Raw genomic sequence first — 14,885 nt, forward strand, 5'->3', positions numbered from 1 at the left:
GGAGTGTGACTTGAGATTGAGGGAGTGATTGACCTTACATTAGTAGCTCGGTGGAACTCTCAAAACCTCTACTGTAGCGATATGATAATATATTTTTCTTCTACTCTACCATTGATTTGCAATCAAAATCTTAACAAAATTTAGGAGTTATAAAAAATCAACATGATTGCAACTAGCTCGAAAAGATATGAACCAACAATGGTATACTTAAGCAAAAGACCATATTGAACACCAACCATATGCTACCATATTTGTTTAGTCATCGTCTCATAGTGCCCTCTACAATCAACTAAAATGTCAACTCTAGGAGCAATTAACTCTAAAAAACGATTGAGATGGAAGACAAATTAACAAGCAAAATAGATGGATACACTGAGAGATAAACATATTAAATTGAAGACCAATGTAGACAACTATGTTGCTCTATATTCAAATAAATAAATAGATCGATACATAAATAAATATATAGATAAATAGATCAATGAGTAAATAATCAAGTAACTAAATAGATACATAAATAAATAAATATTCAAATAAATAATTATATATATACAAAGAGAGAGAGGAGAGAGAGAGAGAGAGAGAGAGAGAGAGAGTGCTATAAGGACTATAGAAAATGACAAAAGCAATTCCTTAGTTTGTGTTAGCCTTGTAGTAAGCTTTTACTTAATATAGGAATGATGATTCACACACTCTTCGGTTTTGTCACAATCAAAGATTGGCCTCAAGATGTTCTTATTAGCCCAAAGCTTAAGCTCGTAGATTCTTCTCATCTGTTGGCCAAATGCTATTTGCTTCCTTTGTCAACTTTCATAACTTTGTTTTGACCATGTATTCATGCATGCATTCTTTGTGTTGCCTTGGAGGGCCGTGAACTTCTTTTTGGTTGAAGTAATGCTAATTTAGGCTTATCCCTTGCTATTTACTTACTTTGAATGTGCGGAATTGTATGAACTGAATGCTATATTGCAAATAAATAAAGAGGGGCTGAAAGGTCTGGTTGTGACTTGGGCTGGACTGTGAAGGTGGTCACGAGGCTAGAGGAGATTCTGGAAGGTGAAGAGGAAGATTCCTCGCGGCTGAGCATTTGCTTATCAGCCTTCCAAATGCTTAAATGGGGCGGCGCCCACTCCAAGATTCATCCAGATTGAATCTCTTCCGCGATCGCCCAGCAACGCCTTGTCTGTGACAACGACGAGCACGCGCGCAGACAGCTGACAGTGATGCACGGATTGGCTCGCGGGCCGGTTTGGATAATGAACTTCACTCACTCGGCAATAGTGACGACACGTAGCAGATGCGAGCCCTTCTTCCAGAATTGAGCAGAAGGTCTTGAGTGTTCTTGCCGAGGGCTGATCCACGCATGCTGATCTCTCAAAGATGTCAGATGTCGGCTCCCTCCTACCCGCTTCAGTCTTCAGAAACCTCTCTGATAAGCTCTATGAGAAGCGCAAAAATGCGGCATTCGAGGTAGGCATTCTATTTTTAACCGCCGAGTCATTTTTTTCGGTTTGCACTTAAATGCAATATGTTTCAGAAACGTTTGGAAGCTAGCGAGGGGGGATCTTTCGAGTGCTGTAAATCTTCATCACAACAATCAACATTGCTTTACACAAGGCAATTGTTGCAAGAGATTATGATCCCATACGGCCTCATCAATTTGGATGAAAGTGAAACAAATTGCAAAGGAGGGGTTCAGCAGGGAAATAAAGACACGTTATCAACTCTGAGATTTAAACGATGCAGCTATACTTTAAATGCTTCTTATGTGGGCCAAGCTATTTCGATTCCATGCTTGATCTACAAAACTGCTGATAATAACAATCAAAACGTGAGATCAATCATGCTATGAATTTTCTCCTCATATTGGATATGAAAGATACGAATAGGAGGAGATCTTATTACTTTATGAACGAGAGAGGAGCTATTGTTCAAAGGTGGGTCCAGGCTTGAATACTGAGCTTCGTACCTGTATGAGTGATTATAGGACTCATGAGTTACGGAGGGAGTTTTCTCCTGAATATGGATGAGGAACTTGCTTAAACCATTCCTCAAAAGAGGAGGGCGGCTTTTTATTTAGACTTGTAAACAATGATAGGTCTTAGTTTTATGCAGAGCTTTTATGACAAAGTTTGATCTGGAAGGTCTAAAGTGCTACGACAGCAATATCTGGAAACAGTTTATGCAAGAAACTCTCATAGGGTACAGGAGAATGGAAAAAAACTAAGAAACTCTCATAGGGTGCAGGAGGATGGAGTCAAATTTATTCATTATTGGTCTAAGGAGGACACTTCCTTTAAGCTCTTGACAAGTCAAGGTTAAAACCTTGTCTGTGATCTTTTTAAAAAAATATGCCTTGGTAGCTGGCAGCTGCTAGCTGTTATGAATCATGATGCATGTCATATGCCCACTGGTTTTGTGCCACTACTATCGTGGAGCCAAGGTAAGTGTGGAAAGGCCTAAGCAACCTTAGGGTTGGCATCCGGTGCCTTGCCGGGCCCTAATCCTCTCCATATGCCACTGTTTACAGCCATACTTCCCTGCTGTTTTCTCTGTTTTCAGCCTATCAAAGGCTATGACTTTTGATTCCCACCTTGCCTACACCCTCTGCACCGCTCCGGGAGCGTACGAGCACATGAAAACGGCTGGACAGCAGTGTTTTCATCACCTCACAGTTGTGTTTTTGGGTGGACAGCAGCCACATGGCTTGTGTTTTTCACAGAGGATGGAGTTACCTCCTGCCAAGACACCATCCAATGGTGGTCCATGCGATCTCTCAGTGACTGCTGCGGTACACGATATCTTTGACATCGGCTTGATCATTAATGAGCGTACGATCCTTGGGAGATCCATTCATTCCAGCCATCATTCGGCGATTGCGCACTTCAGAGGGGGTGGTGACTTGTAGTTTGCTATGGACACAATACCTATGCACTCATCAGAGGAGTTCACACGAGATATGGGCATGCTCATGGCATATGGGATCACGACATTCCCAGAGAAGACACCACCATCGTGGGTGGATAGACACTTACCATTTGACCTCGACACGTCAGATCACTTGCTTACACAGGAGTATCTACATGGACTTAGGGAGAGGATCTTGGATCACTTCTTGGACAGGTTCATTGCTTGCATCGACAGATTGGAGTGGGACTTTAGTGCTTTAGACTCTCTTGGAGAGTTTACCTGCAAGATGCGGGAGATCAGGCATCCCGCGACTACATCTAGAGTCACCTTGAGCTTGGCTTGGATGGTAGTGCAATTGCTCTTCTACACGCCTGATCATTTGGAATGCTACCTTCAGAGTTGTTTACACTCACCCTCGGTAACCTTACAACAGACTTATCCCCCGCCCTGGGCTGTAGGCCACTCTCAGCTCATTCGCATTGAGAGCCACACCGAGATGCAGTTTGGTGGCGTTGGCATGGATTTTGTTTTGGTTAACAACGGAGGATTGGAGGCAGGAGATATAGGCAAGACGTCGCAGACATCTTGGTCTGGCCACTTCACTTCTCATAGATTATTCACAGTGCAGACTACTCAATCTGGCTTCCCTGCATCTACAAGATGATTACGGTATAGACAGCTTGGTTGCACCACACCTCTTCTGAGAGGCCCTTCACAACGCAGACTGTAGAGCCTGGCTTTCCCCTCATCTTGGATTACTCTACCTACTGATAGGACACCATCCGGTGGTGGTCCGTGCGGTCTATCGGTGACTGCTGCAGCTTACGATAGCTTCTACAATGCAGATTGTTTAGTCTGGCTTTCCTTATTTCGGAGGATGTTTATGGCGCAGATTGCTGCATCTGGCCTTCCTGGAGTTTTACACAGCTTAGCCACTTGGCCACACTGGGTTACAGGTTCATGCATTGACATGCTTCTAGTCATTCTCACGACGGTTCCTGGACTTCCCCATTTCTCCAGACAGTTTGACTATAGACACCACAGGTCCTATTGGCAGTTCTTTTACGACAAGGAGTTGTTTTCACACTCAGTTCGAGACCTTCACGCAGTATCTTCACCCTGTATCGGCGGAGTACAGGAGTTTGCTACACTGTTTTAAGGCGTGTGTGTATCAAGTGATTTGTTATGGCGCGGAAATTATGGTGGCCCACGATCAGCGTGTCCTTCACTCTCTGCAGTGCCTCGTCGCCACCCGGATGTGGATGTTACTCGGGAAGGGAGCAGGGTCGATCTCTGTAGGGACGGCAACTCTTCGCCACGAGTTTAACATCCCACCCGTACCTGCCTTTTGTGGGGGACAACGAGCAAGGGCTTTTGACAAGTACCGCTCGGCTTTAGTGAGGTGAGCAATAAGTTACGTGGAGGAGGCAACTCCAAAGGGAAGACTGAAGCAAGTCCCGCAGTACCTGGGCCTCTGAACAGAGGTACATGGTTGTTGTCACGCCCATAACTAGTCAGCGAAATGGGTCTCTCAAGGGCATGGCTCTAAGAGTGTAGATAATTCTGGCCTCACGTAGTGCAAAGGAAACTAGTGACAAAAGCGTTTGCCCTGGGAGCCTGACTGCATAGTCCTGGTCGTTCTTGTGCACTTTTTTGGTGTATGACGGGAGCGACCGGGAGTGCCTGTAACAGACTTGGACACTCCAAGTCGAGAATCTACTGCGACATCACAATAAATCACTCCAAAACAGTTCACAATTCACAATTGATTTGACATTGGCCCGGCGGAGTTCCCTGCCAAAAGATGTTGGCCCCAAAGACTGGCGCCCCTTTCGGTATTTCTTTTTGTATTAATCTGTTGCAAAAGTACAAGTGAGTGGGAGGCTCTCACTCTCAGACTCTGCATTCAGATGCTCTGCGAAGTGGGAGGCTTGCCCACTTATTTAAAGGTTTACAAGGGATGCGAAAAGCAGAGCCCCAAAAGTTGAGAATTAAAAGCCTGTCTCTCTATCTCACAAGATCTCTCTCTCTCTCTCTCAAATAAAGCAAAGCAAAAGAGCTCTCTCTCTCTCTCTCTCTCTCTCTCTCTCTCTCTCTCTCTCTCTCTCTCAAATTTGCATAGCCAAAAAGCTCTCTCTATCAAACTGTGCGTAGACAGAAAGCAGCCCACACCATGCTTTTCCGTACGCTGCTGCCACGAAAGCTTTTCGGATTTGAGCCGGATTTTATGGGCCTGTCCGTACGGCAGTGCCACGTCAGCATTTCTGCAATGCTTTCCGCAGGACTGTTTTCAGCAGTAGGACAGGACAGCCACGTCAGCAGTTTGTGACATAACCTCCTCTTGAAAGCATTGTAATCGCCCTCGATTATGCCTGCAAAACATACAGAAGCCATAAATTGTCTTAGCAGACACTGATTGTTGTTACCAACGCACCAGGAACACACATCTAGCACATGTACTAGTCGACAATCACATCACATGACATCACGGGACATCACATGACTAATCACATTCAACATTCATTCGGATCCCAGATCATGATTTATCGGCAATGCATTTAGCAATCGCATCTAGATCCACTCAAGACCTCATAGATACCCGATTGACTAATCCCTATTGCAACCATGTCTATCGAGATCATTTAGACCAAAATGCTGCAGTCATTTCGTCTATCAGTTCTGCACTTAAGAACAAATCAGTTTCATATTATTCGGAATTCCATTTCATAAAGTCATACAGCAGAATACTGTCAGCTCTCAGTATCCCTAAAGCTCAAAAAGACATCAGTGACTCTAGTATCAAAAATCAAGGCATCTGTTGACAAAGGAGCAGAGTAACTCCCCTCTTGTGCATACCCAATGCACCAGATATCCGGCCAAGTTGAATTCGGGATTCCATTTGGAATAGACTATGCTAATCCAAAAGCTTTAAGGTAAAGTTTCATAATCTGAGGAGTATCGGCTAGGTTCTCTTCCTCCCAACTTTGCATCCAATGCAGGATAGTTCTTGAATTTAACCAAGAACCACCTTCTCACTTTACCCTTAATCTTTTTGTCCTCATGTGCCAATATCTGTTCTGGAACAAGGATCTCCTCGTTTTCTTCCACTTCCGGTTGCTCATCGGGCTCCCCATCTTCGGGCACATCACCTTTAAAAGGCTTCAAGAGACTCACATGAAATGCATTGTGAATCCTCCAAGTGTCGGGCAGTTTCAGTCGGAAGGAAACATCATTATCTTTTCGGAGATCTGGAAAGGTCCGTAGTATCGCATACTAAGCTTTGGAAAAAGACTCTCCTTTCCCTTTTTCTTTCTCAGGCATGCCTTCTCAAAACGTAAGAGCATCCAATAGTTTGCCTTCAATTTCAAATCGTGACGATGGCGATCTGTTGCCTTTTTCTGTCTTTCATGAGATTTGTGCAAAGCCTCGCGGACCTTGGCAAAAGCCGTGTCCAAAGCGCGCGTGTACTCATCGCCTTCAAAAATCTTATCTTTCGTGCTTAGGAAGGGTGGAACCTTCGTAGCACCTTCAATAATCTCAAATGGCGCCTTCCCCGTCGAAGAGTGTATCATGTTATTGTAGGCAAATTCCACCAAAGGTAAGTACTTTTCCCATTGAGTCTTCTGATCCGAGATGTAAGACTTCAAAAAATCTAGTATCACTGAATTGGCAATCTCAGATTGTCCGTTAGTCTGCGGGTGGAAAGATGAGAACTGCAATCGCGTGCCAATGTTCTTCCAAATAGCCTTCCAAAACAAACTCGTGAATCTGGGGTCCTTGTTGGAGACAATCGTCTCGGGCATGCCATGTAATCTGAAGATCTAAGCCACAAACAGTCTCGCTAAGTGATCCGGCTTGACTGTTTTCTTTACTGGAATGAAATGAGCCTGCTTTTGCTAAATCTGGCAATAACAATCCAGATACCATCGTGAGCACTCTGTGTTCTCGAGAGATAAAAAATGAAATCCATTGCAATACTTTCCTAGGGGCGGGTGGGGATGGGCAAAGACTGTAACAATCCCTGTGCTTTATGCCTGTCAAACTTGACCTTCTGGCATACCAAGCAACTGCGCACAAACTCGTCCACATCCTTCTTGAGTCTCGGCCAAAAGAAGTATCTCTCTACCCCTTTCAAGGTGGTAGCAATGCCGCGGTAACCCGTAAAAGGTGGACAGTGGCATTCGGTCATAACCTTTTCCCTCAACGGCTGTGTAACGCACAACATGGTTTTCCTCATCAAGTAGCCATCCCGAATGAAATATCCCGCTACTGTCTCTCCATCCCGTATCCGTGTGAAAATGTCCGCAAAATTTGTATCTATGGCATACTGATCGACCATATCCTCGAAGCTCCTACGATGTATCGCGGAAATAGCTAGAACCAACGGCTTCCTAGACATACCAAATTCTTCTGTCCTTGAACATGGACAATCTGGAAGTGAAACTGTGACAAGATGTTCACTTGCCGCATTTGCTTTTCCGATAGCTGCTTCTGTGACAAGAAGTAGCGTAAACTCTGATGGTCTGTAAAGACAGTAAAATCCGCTCTGAGTAGGTAATGTCGCCACTGAGTAAGAGCATGGATAACCGCCAAAAGCTCTTTCTCATAAATCTGTGCTGTCAATTCCGGCCTTGAGAACAATCGGCTCTCATAAGCAATGACATGGCCTTCTTGCATTAAGACCGCACCCAGACTACGACCACAAGCATCACAATATATTTCAAATGAATTCTGCAAGTCCGGCAAAGTCAAAATTGGTCCTGTAGTCAATTTCTCTTTCAAAGTCTGAGAGGCAGTCACCTTTGTGGGTCCCCACGAGAAAGGGACTCCTTTCTGTGTCAAGATATGCAAAGGGGAAGCAACCTTTGCAAACTTTCTAATGAACTGCCTGTAGTACAAACACAAGCTCAAGAAGCTTCTAACTTCATGGACATTCTTCAAATCAGGCCAATCACGGATAGTCTCTATCTTGGACGCGTCCATCTGCAGTCCCGTTGTGAGACAATGTGTCCCAAAAAGTGTATCTCTGGTAGGAAAAATTAACTTTTTTTTCGCATTTATCACCAACTTGTGATCTCGTAATGCCTGAAAGACCTGAAGCAGATGTTCTTTATGTTCTGCCTCATCCTTCGACAAAACAATGATGTCGTCAAAGAAAGTGCCAACAAATAGTCTATACTCTCGAAAAATCTTGTCCATCATCCGGTTAAATGTCACAAGAGCATTGGTTAGGCCAGAAGGCATCACCAAAAACTCAAAGAACCCAAAAGTCGTCCGAAAGACTGTCTTGTAGACATCTCCTGGCGCGATTCGGATCTGATGATATCCACTTTCCAAGTCGATCCTGCTAAAGCATGAGGATCCCTGTAGTCGGTCAAGTATATCATCGATTCTAGGAATCGGGATTTTGTTGAGAGCTCTATAATCGATGCACATTCTCCAAGATCCGTCTTTCTTCAAAACCAACAACCCTGGAGAGAAGTACGGTGAAGTACTAGGCTGGACAAGACCCTTTTCCAAGAGGTCTTTCATTGGTTCATAATTTCTTCGTTCTGGGCTCGGCTCACACGGTAAGGTGGCCGGTTCGGTGGTGTGCTTCTAGGTATCAGATCAATGGTATGATCTTCAGGACGAGCGGGTGGTAACTCGCCTGGCAGGCCCTCTGAGAGGCAATTGGCATGAGTGTGGAGAAAATCTTGGCGTTCTTTATCAAGTTTAGACATATTTGTCCTATTCTTATCATTCATCTCTCTCAAGAAGATCGAGTAAACAAACAGACTGGATTTCATTAATTTTGAAATGGTCGAAGCTGATACATTAGGGATAGACTCGCCCTTAAGTTTTACATCTAGTACAATGGTTCTGCCCTTCTTTGTAGTCAAAGTGGCTTTTCTCGCCCGATAGTCGACCACGGCGTTGTTCTTGTGGTACTAGGGAATTCCCAAGAGGACATCACAACCTTCCAAAGGCATTATGTAGAAGTTCTCATGCCCCAAATACCCCCGACAATGCAACCGAAGTTTGCCAATGACAGGTGTAATGGCTACGCCCCTACCGGGTGTTGCTAGAATTGCCTCTGCTAGTGGTCCCATTCAATCGGGTGTGATCTTGAGCCGCGCCGCCAATTCAGGTGAAATGAAGTTAGGCCTTGGCTCCTCCATCAAAGAAGATCAGGGCTTCTTGGTCTTTCACTTTGCCCCAAGCTCGGCAAACTTCAAAGTTCTGTATTCTTGTCCATCGTGTTTGGGTCAGTAACCACGCAATCTGGAACGAGTCCTGTTTTTATCTTGCCTTTTCATCCACGTTCCTCAGTTGCTTTCGAACTCTCAGGCCTTTCTTCGCGCTTGTCGTACTATTCTTTCTATGCCTTTTTAGGGCACATCACAGATATGCCTAGTTTTCCTGCATCCAAAGCACTTCCCCTCCTTGATGTAGAGAGCTCTCTCATGAGGAGTGAGTTTGGGTCGTGCATCCTTTTCTTTCTTTTCTGGGTGGCTCTTCCTCTTTCTACTTTCATTTTTCGAAGTTTGTTCGGCCCTTTGCGTCATGATTTCGTATGTGGGGTAGGTCAAACTGCTTGAGTGAATGGCAAAACACCGTTTTGCATGACTCATCAGCTCTTGAATGGACGCTAATTTTTGTTCTAAGCAGTGATCTCGGATCTTTGTAGGAAGACCCAAGGTAAACCGCTCAATCTGTTCTTTGAACTAGATCTTCTTAAATGAAGAGGCTGGTAGAAAAGAGCTCCAGAATCTCTCGCAATAAGCGTCCATTGTATCCTTCTTGGTCATCCGAAGATGGTTCCAAGCAGTTCGTATGTCGTGTTCATACTCTCGAGTCAGCCAAGAAGAAATAAAAAGCCTTCTAAATTTCAGCCATTTGACTGGCACTATCCTGTTTAATAGAAGCGTGGACCGAGCATTTCCCTTGAAGTAAGAGGCGGCCCTCTGAATCTTGGAGTGCTCTGAGAAAGCTATGTCAAAGTGCTGTATGAAAGACAAAGCCTTTGAAGCATCTCTATAACCAGAAAACGTCCACCTTCCTTAAACTCTCGGACTTTCTTGCTTTTATCTTCCAGAAAGTCATATTGGTTGCCTTTATAAAAATTCTTCTTCTTTGCGTAGAAGCTGTCGTCGTCAGAGTTCGAACTATTTGAAGACGAGTCCTCTGTAGAATTGTCAATCACCGGGCGAGATTTAGGCTTCTTTGCCTTTTTCTTGCCCTTTCCGAAGCTTCGCTTTTTGCCTTTCCTGTCTTCTTCGCTCAAGTCAAAGGAGCTAGAAGAACTGCTAGAAGAATAAGAAGAACTCGGTACTCCTTCAAATTGAACACGCTTCTTCTGCTTTCTTGCCGATTCAAATGTAGACTGACGACCCAAATAACTTGGGAAGTCAGTTCCTTTCTTTTGCTTTTTGTCGTGCTTTTCTGTTTTGTTTTGCGCGTCAAAAAGCTGAGCAATTCGTGCATCAATCACCTCTTCTAATTCTTGCTCTGTATACATCCTTGGAGTAGGAGGTTTCTTCAAGGCTGGTTTGGGGGGTGGTTCTGTGGTCTGCCGCCACTGTGCATGCACCTCGTCGAAGGAGGTCTGGCTTATAAATTATGCAAATTTCGGGTCTTTCGCAAAATTTAGCATCATCCTTGTTGCATCGCCGATCAATGTCGACGCTCCATCTCTTCGATCTCCGCCTGCGTAGGCTGAGGCGGGCCGTACTCCTCGCATGAATCTTCGTAGTGATCTCTTCCTGCATCTCCGGATGCAGAGGAAGTTGACTAACCTCCGTCTGAAGCCATAAGTGCCGCGTAAAAAGGATCGGATCTCCCGTAGAAGAGAAATCGGCCGTGCTATGATACCATTGTAACAGACTTGGACACTCCAAGTCGAGAATCTACCGCGACACCACAATAAATCACTTCAAAACAGTTCACAGTTCACAATTGATTTGACACTGGCTCGACGGAGTTCCATGCCTAGAGATGTTGGTCCCAAAGACTGGCGCCCCTTTCGGTATTTCTTTTTGTATTAATCTGTTGCAAAAGTACAAGTGAGTGGGAGGCTCTCACTCTCAGACTCTACGTCCAGATGCTCTGCGAAGTGGGAGGCATGCCCACTTATTTAAAGGTTTACAAGGGACGCCAAAAGCAGAGCCCCAAAAGTTGAGAATTAAAAGCCTGTCTCTCTATCTCACAAGCTCTCTCTCTCTTGAGAAAATAAAGCAAAGCAAAAGAGCTCTCTCTCTCTTGAGAAAATAAAGCAAAGCAAAAGAGCTCTCTCTCTCTTGAGAAAATAAAGCAAAGCAAAAGAGCTCTCTCTCTCTCAAATTTGCGTAGTCAAAAAGCTCTCTATCAAACTGTGCGTAGACAGAAAGCAGCCCACGCCATGCTTTTCCGTACGTTGCTGCCACGTCAGCTTTTCGCGATTTGTGCCGGATTTTATGGGCCTGTCCGTACGGCAATGCCACGTCAGCATTTCTGCGGGGCTTTCCGCGGGACTGTTTTCAGCAGTAGGGCAGGACGGCCACGTCAGTAGTGTTAGTGCCCAACCCGACTCCTAAAACAAAACAAAAATTGCTCGTGATGGCACTTTACCATGGAGATTTCTTGGCGGTTGGGACACCCCATACTGCTGCAGACATCGCAATAGACATCATCATCATTTGCCTCACATCTTCGGCTTCATGCGGTTTGTTCAGCATCCAATGCTGAGAGGGGGTGTTAGACTTACACCACTTTGGTGCTTCACAGGTCTAGGGCATGCATGTACGGCTAGTGTGCCTCCGGGCTGGCCACCCATAGCATATGCATATAGGTTGCATTGTCCGGCCGCCCACTTTTGGGCCGGCTGCCTTCTTTTGTCCAGTCGCCCATGGGATACTCCTTTATATTATTTATGCTGGGTTGTGGGGGCATCCCTATATATGTGAGCTCAGGGGGGGTTACCCACATACACACATAGTATCTAGCATTGTACTATCTTCATGCTCCCGTAGTCACGGGGGCTGATCGCCCCCTCTTCCCCACATCAGCGTTTGTGTTCTCTCTCTCTCTCTCTCTCTCTCTCTCTCTCTCTCTCTCTCTCTCTCTCTCTCTCTCTCTCTCTCTCTCTTCCGCACACGTGCGCACTCACATGTTAATCTTATTCTTCCTGTTTGTACAAGCAACGAAGTTGAGGTCACATATTGTCAAGTTTGGATCTTTGTTCTTCTTTGGTTATTTTTAGCCTCTTCTTCATAGGTTTGTAGTATTATTCATTTCTAGTATTTAGCTTACATTAGGACTTAAGAATTTGTTCTTTTAGACCTAGTAAGACCCAGCATGAGCATTTTCCACTTCACGAACCCAATTTTGCATTGCAAACGTGCAAGGCATTTTATGAAATAATAAAATCAAGGTCGTGGGGCTGTTGGGAGCTCTGCTCGACCCAATAGGTTTTGACCTATATAAGCGGGGTGCCAACTACAGGCAGGAGAGGCAGCATAAGAAGTTGAGCCAACTTGCAGAGCCTCTACTTAGCAGTACACACAAGACCGGCAAGAAGACCTAGCGTTTTCAGCCAGAAGCACTTGGCGTTTTTGCACTCGCAAGATCAGCCCAACGTTTTTTATCTTCAGCCACCAGAACCAGCAATCAGGCCAGTGTTTTTGGTTTTCAGCCTAACCCGCAACTAGATCGCCCCACTGACACAGAATTCAGCAGTAGATCAGCATTTTCGAATTCAGCAAATCAGCCCTTACATTTTCAGATTTCAGCCCGTCCTCGTCGTCATCATCATAGTCGTCGACATCGTCGGCAAGTCCAGAGCATCTAGATCATCTTACCAGATTTGTGCAATCTATAGCATACACCTCTCTCGCCATAGGGAGGGGGGCCCTTGGAGGGGGGTTTGAGAACCATTTGGTGTCATATTCTTTTCTCTTCTTCTTCTCTCTTTCATTCTCAACACTTTCATTCACAGTAGCATTCACTTTGTTTGTGACATTGCACTTGCACTCTCTCTCTAAGAAGAACGGAAGGCTCTCCTTCTGTAAGTAAAAGAAACCCTGGAGCACAATTCAAAGCACTCATCCTGAGCACTATCAACATTCACTTTCGCTGCACCTTACACTGAAAATCCTATCCATGATGCAGTTGAATGTAGCCAGAGCACTTGTAAGACCAAAAGGCAACACTAAATATTTATACAAACCAAGAGTCGTCCTGAAAACTATCTTGTAGATGTCTCCAGGAGCAACTCGGATCTGATGATAAGCACTCTACAGATCAATTCGGCAAGTAGAATCCTGAAGTATGTCGAGTATATCATCGATCCTTGGAATGGGTAAATCTGTTGTAGTTCATTATTTCTTCATCTTGGGCTCGGCTAGGTCGATAAGATGGCTGGTTCGATGGTGTACTATCGGGAATCAAATCAATCGTCTGAGCTTCAAAACGTGAAGGAGGCAACTTGCCTGGTAAAGCCTCAGAGAAACAATCATCCTGAGCTTGCAGAAAATCTTGTCGTTCCTTTTTCAAGATCTGACATATTCGACCTTTAATCATCATTCAGTTCTTTCAAGAAAATCTGGTGAACAAAAAAAGTCGGGTTTCATCAAGTGGGCAGTTTTTTATCAAGTACAAGGGATTGCTTTCCCTGCCCTATAATCGACCATGGTACTGTTCTTGGGTAACCAAGGGATTCCTCGGAGGACGTTACACCCTTCCAAAGGCATGATGTAAAAGTCCTCGTGCCCTAATTTCTAAATACCCCTTGACAATGCAAACATAGTTTGCCAATGACAGGTGTAATGGCAACATCTCGTCTGGGTTCTTCTAGAACAGCCTTGGCATGTGGCCTTATTTCACTTGGTGTAATTCCAAATCGAGCCGCCAATTCAGTTGAAGTTGGCCTTAGCTTCTCCATCAAAGAAGTTAAGGGCTTCCTGGTCTCGCATTCTGCCCCATGCTACGCAAAGTTCGGTACTTTCGTTCATCTGATCAGGGTCGGCAGTCCCCACAAAATCTGGTACCAATCCTGCTTTCGTCTTTCCTTTTCTTCCGCACTCGGCTGCTGCTTTGTAACTCTCTGGCTTATCTTTTGGTGGTCCTATGGTTCATCTTCTTTTCAAGGGTTCTGTCCAGCTCTTTTGGCGAGTACAGGTTCCGCTTGTCTCCGCTTGTCTGCACTCGTGTGTCCTTTCAGCTTTCCTCCTCACCCGAGAGGAGATCAACGGCCTCACGCCATCTCGAGTAAATCTCATCAATCGGGTAATCCTTCAATTGTTTCGCAAATCTTGGGTCTTTGGAGTACTTGATCGATCTTTTCACACACGTGTCAACCTGCAGTTGACGCTTGTACTTGGCTCTGCCCAAATCTTCATTCTTTTCTTCAGTTCCCGTGCCGGGTTTCAACTTTCCTTTGCCTTCCTGCTGAGAGGTGTTATCTTTGTGAGATTCTCCACGAGAACGCGTGTGTAATCTGGGATTCTTTATGGCTTAATCCCTTTAAGATAGAGCGATGAAGACCGGAGCGTGCCCTATGCGCGATGTACAAAGGGTGGAGTTGCTAATAAGCCCGGGGTTGAGGCACAAAGATTCTTTCAAAAAAACTGTGCACGCCACAAAAAGGATCGGATCCTTCGTAGAAGAAGAATCTTTATGACCTTTGCTACCATTGCAACAAGCTTGGACGATCCAAGCGAGATATCAATAGCAACACACGAACAAAAACTTAAAATCACTGAACTTTTATATAGATAGATAGATAGATAGATAGAGAGATAGGTAGGTAGGTAGGTAGGTAGATAGATAGATAGATAGATAGGTAGGTAGATAGATAGATAGATACGGCCCGACGTAGTTCTGTGCCCAGAGGTATTGGCCCCAAAGTCTGGCGCCCCTTTCAGTATTTCTTTATCATTAATCATTGCAATGTACAACTCCCAAGGGACCTCTGCTCTCAGACTCGGCTCTATTTTCTCTTACAAGGGATGCCCCAA

The 14,885-nt window shown here is 44.9% G+C and overlaps 1 protein-coding gene across 1 annotated transcript in view; it reads left to right on the forward strand.

Moving 5' to 3' along the window:
- Positions 1-994: 994 nt before the first annotated feature.
- LOC147417512 (ARM repeat superfamily protein) overlaps positions 995-14,885 on the forward strand; it is a 66,782-nt gene continuing 52,891 nt past the window's right edge. The window contains exon 1 of the mRNA XM_086506467.1: positions 995-1,470. Within this exon, the coding sequence (XP_086362593.1) occupies positions 1,381-1,470 (90 nt within the window). The 5' untranslated portion in view covers positions 995-1,380. The remainder of the gene's footprint in view (positions 1,471-14,885) is intronic.

This window comes from Adiantum capillus-veneris, chromosome 30 (assembly GCF_014529385.1).
Source record: "Adiantum capillus-veneris isolate H3 chromosome 30, ASM1452938v2, whole genome shotgun sequence".
In the NCBI taxonomy this organism is placed as follows: Eukaryota; Viridiplantae; Streptophyta; class Polypodiopsida; order Polypodiales; family Pteridaceae; genus Adiantum; species Adiantum capillus-veneris.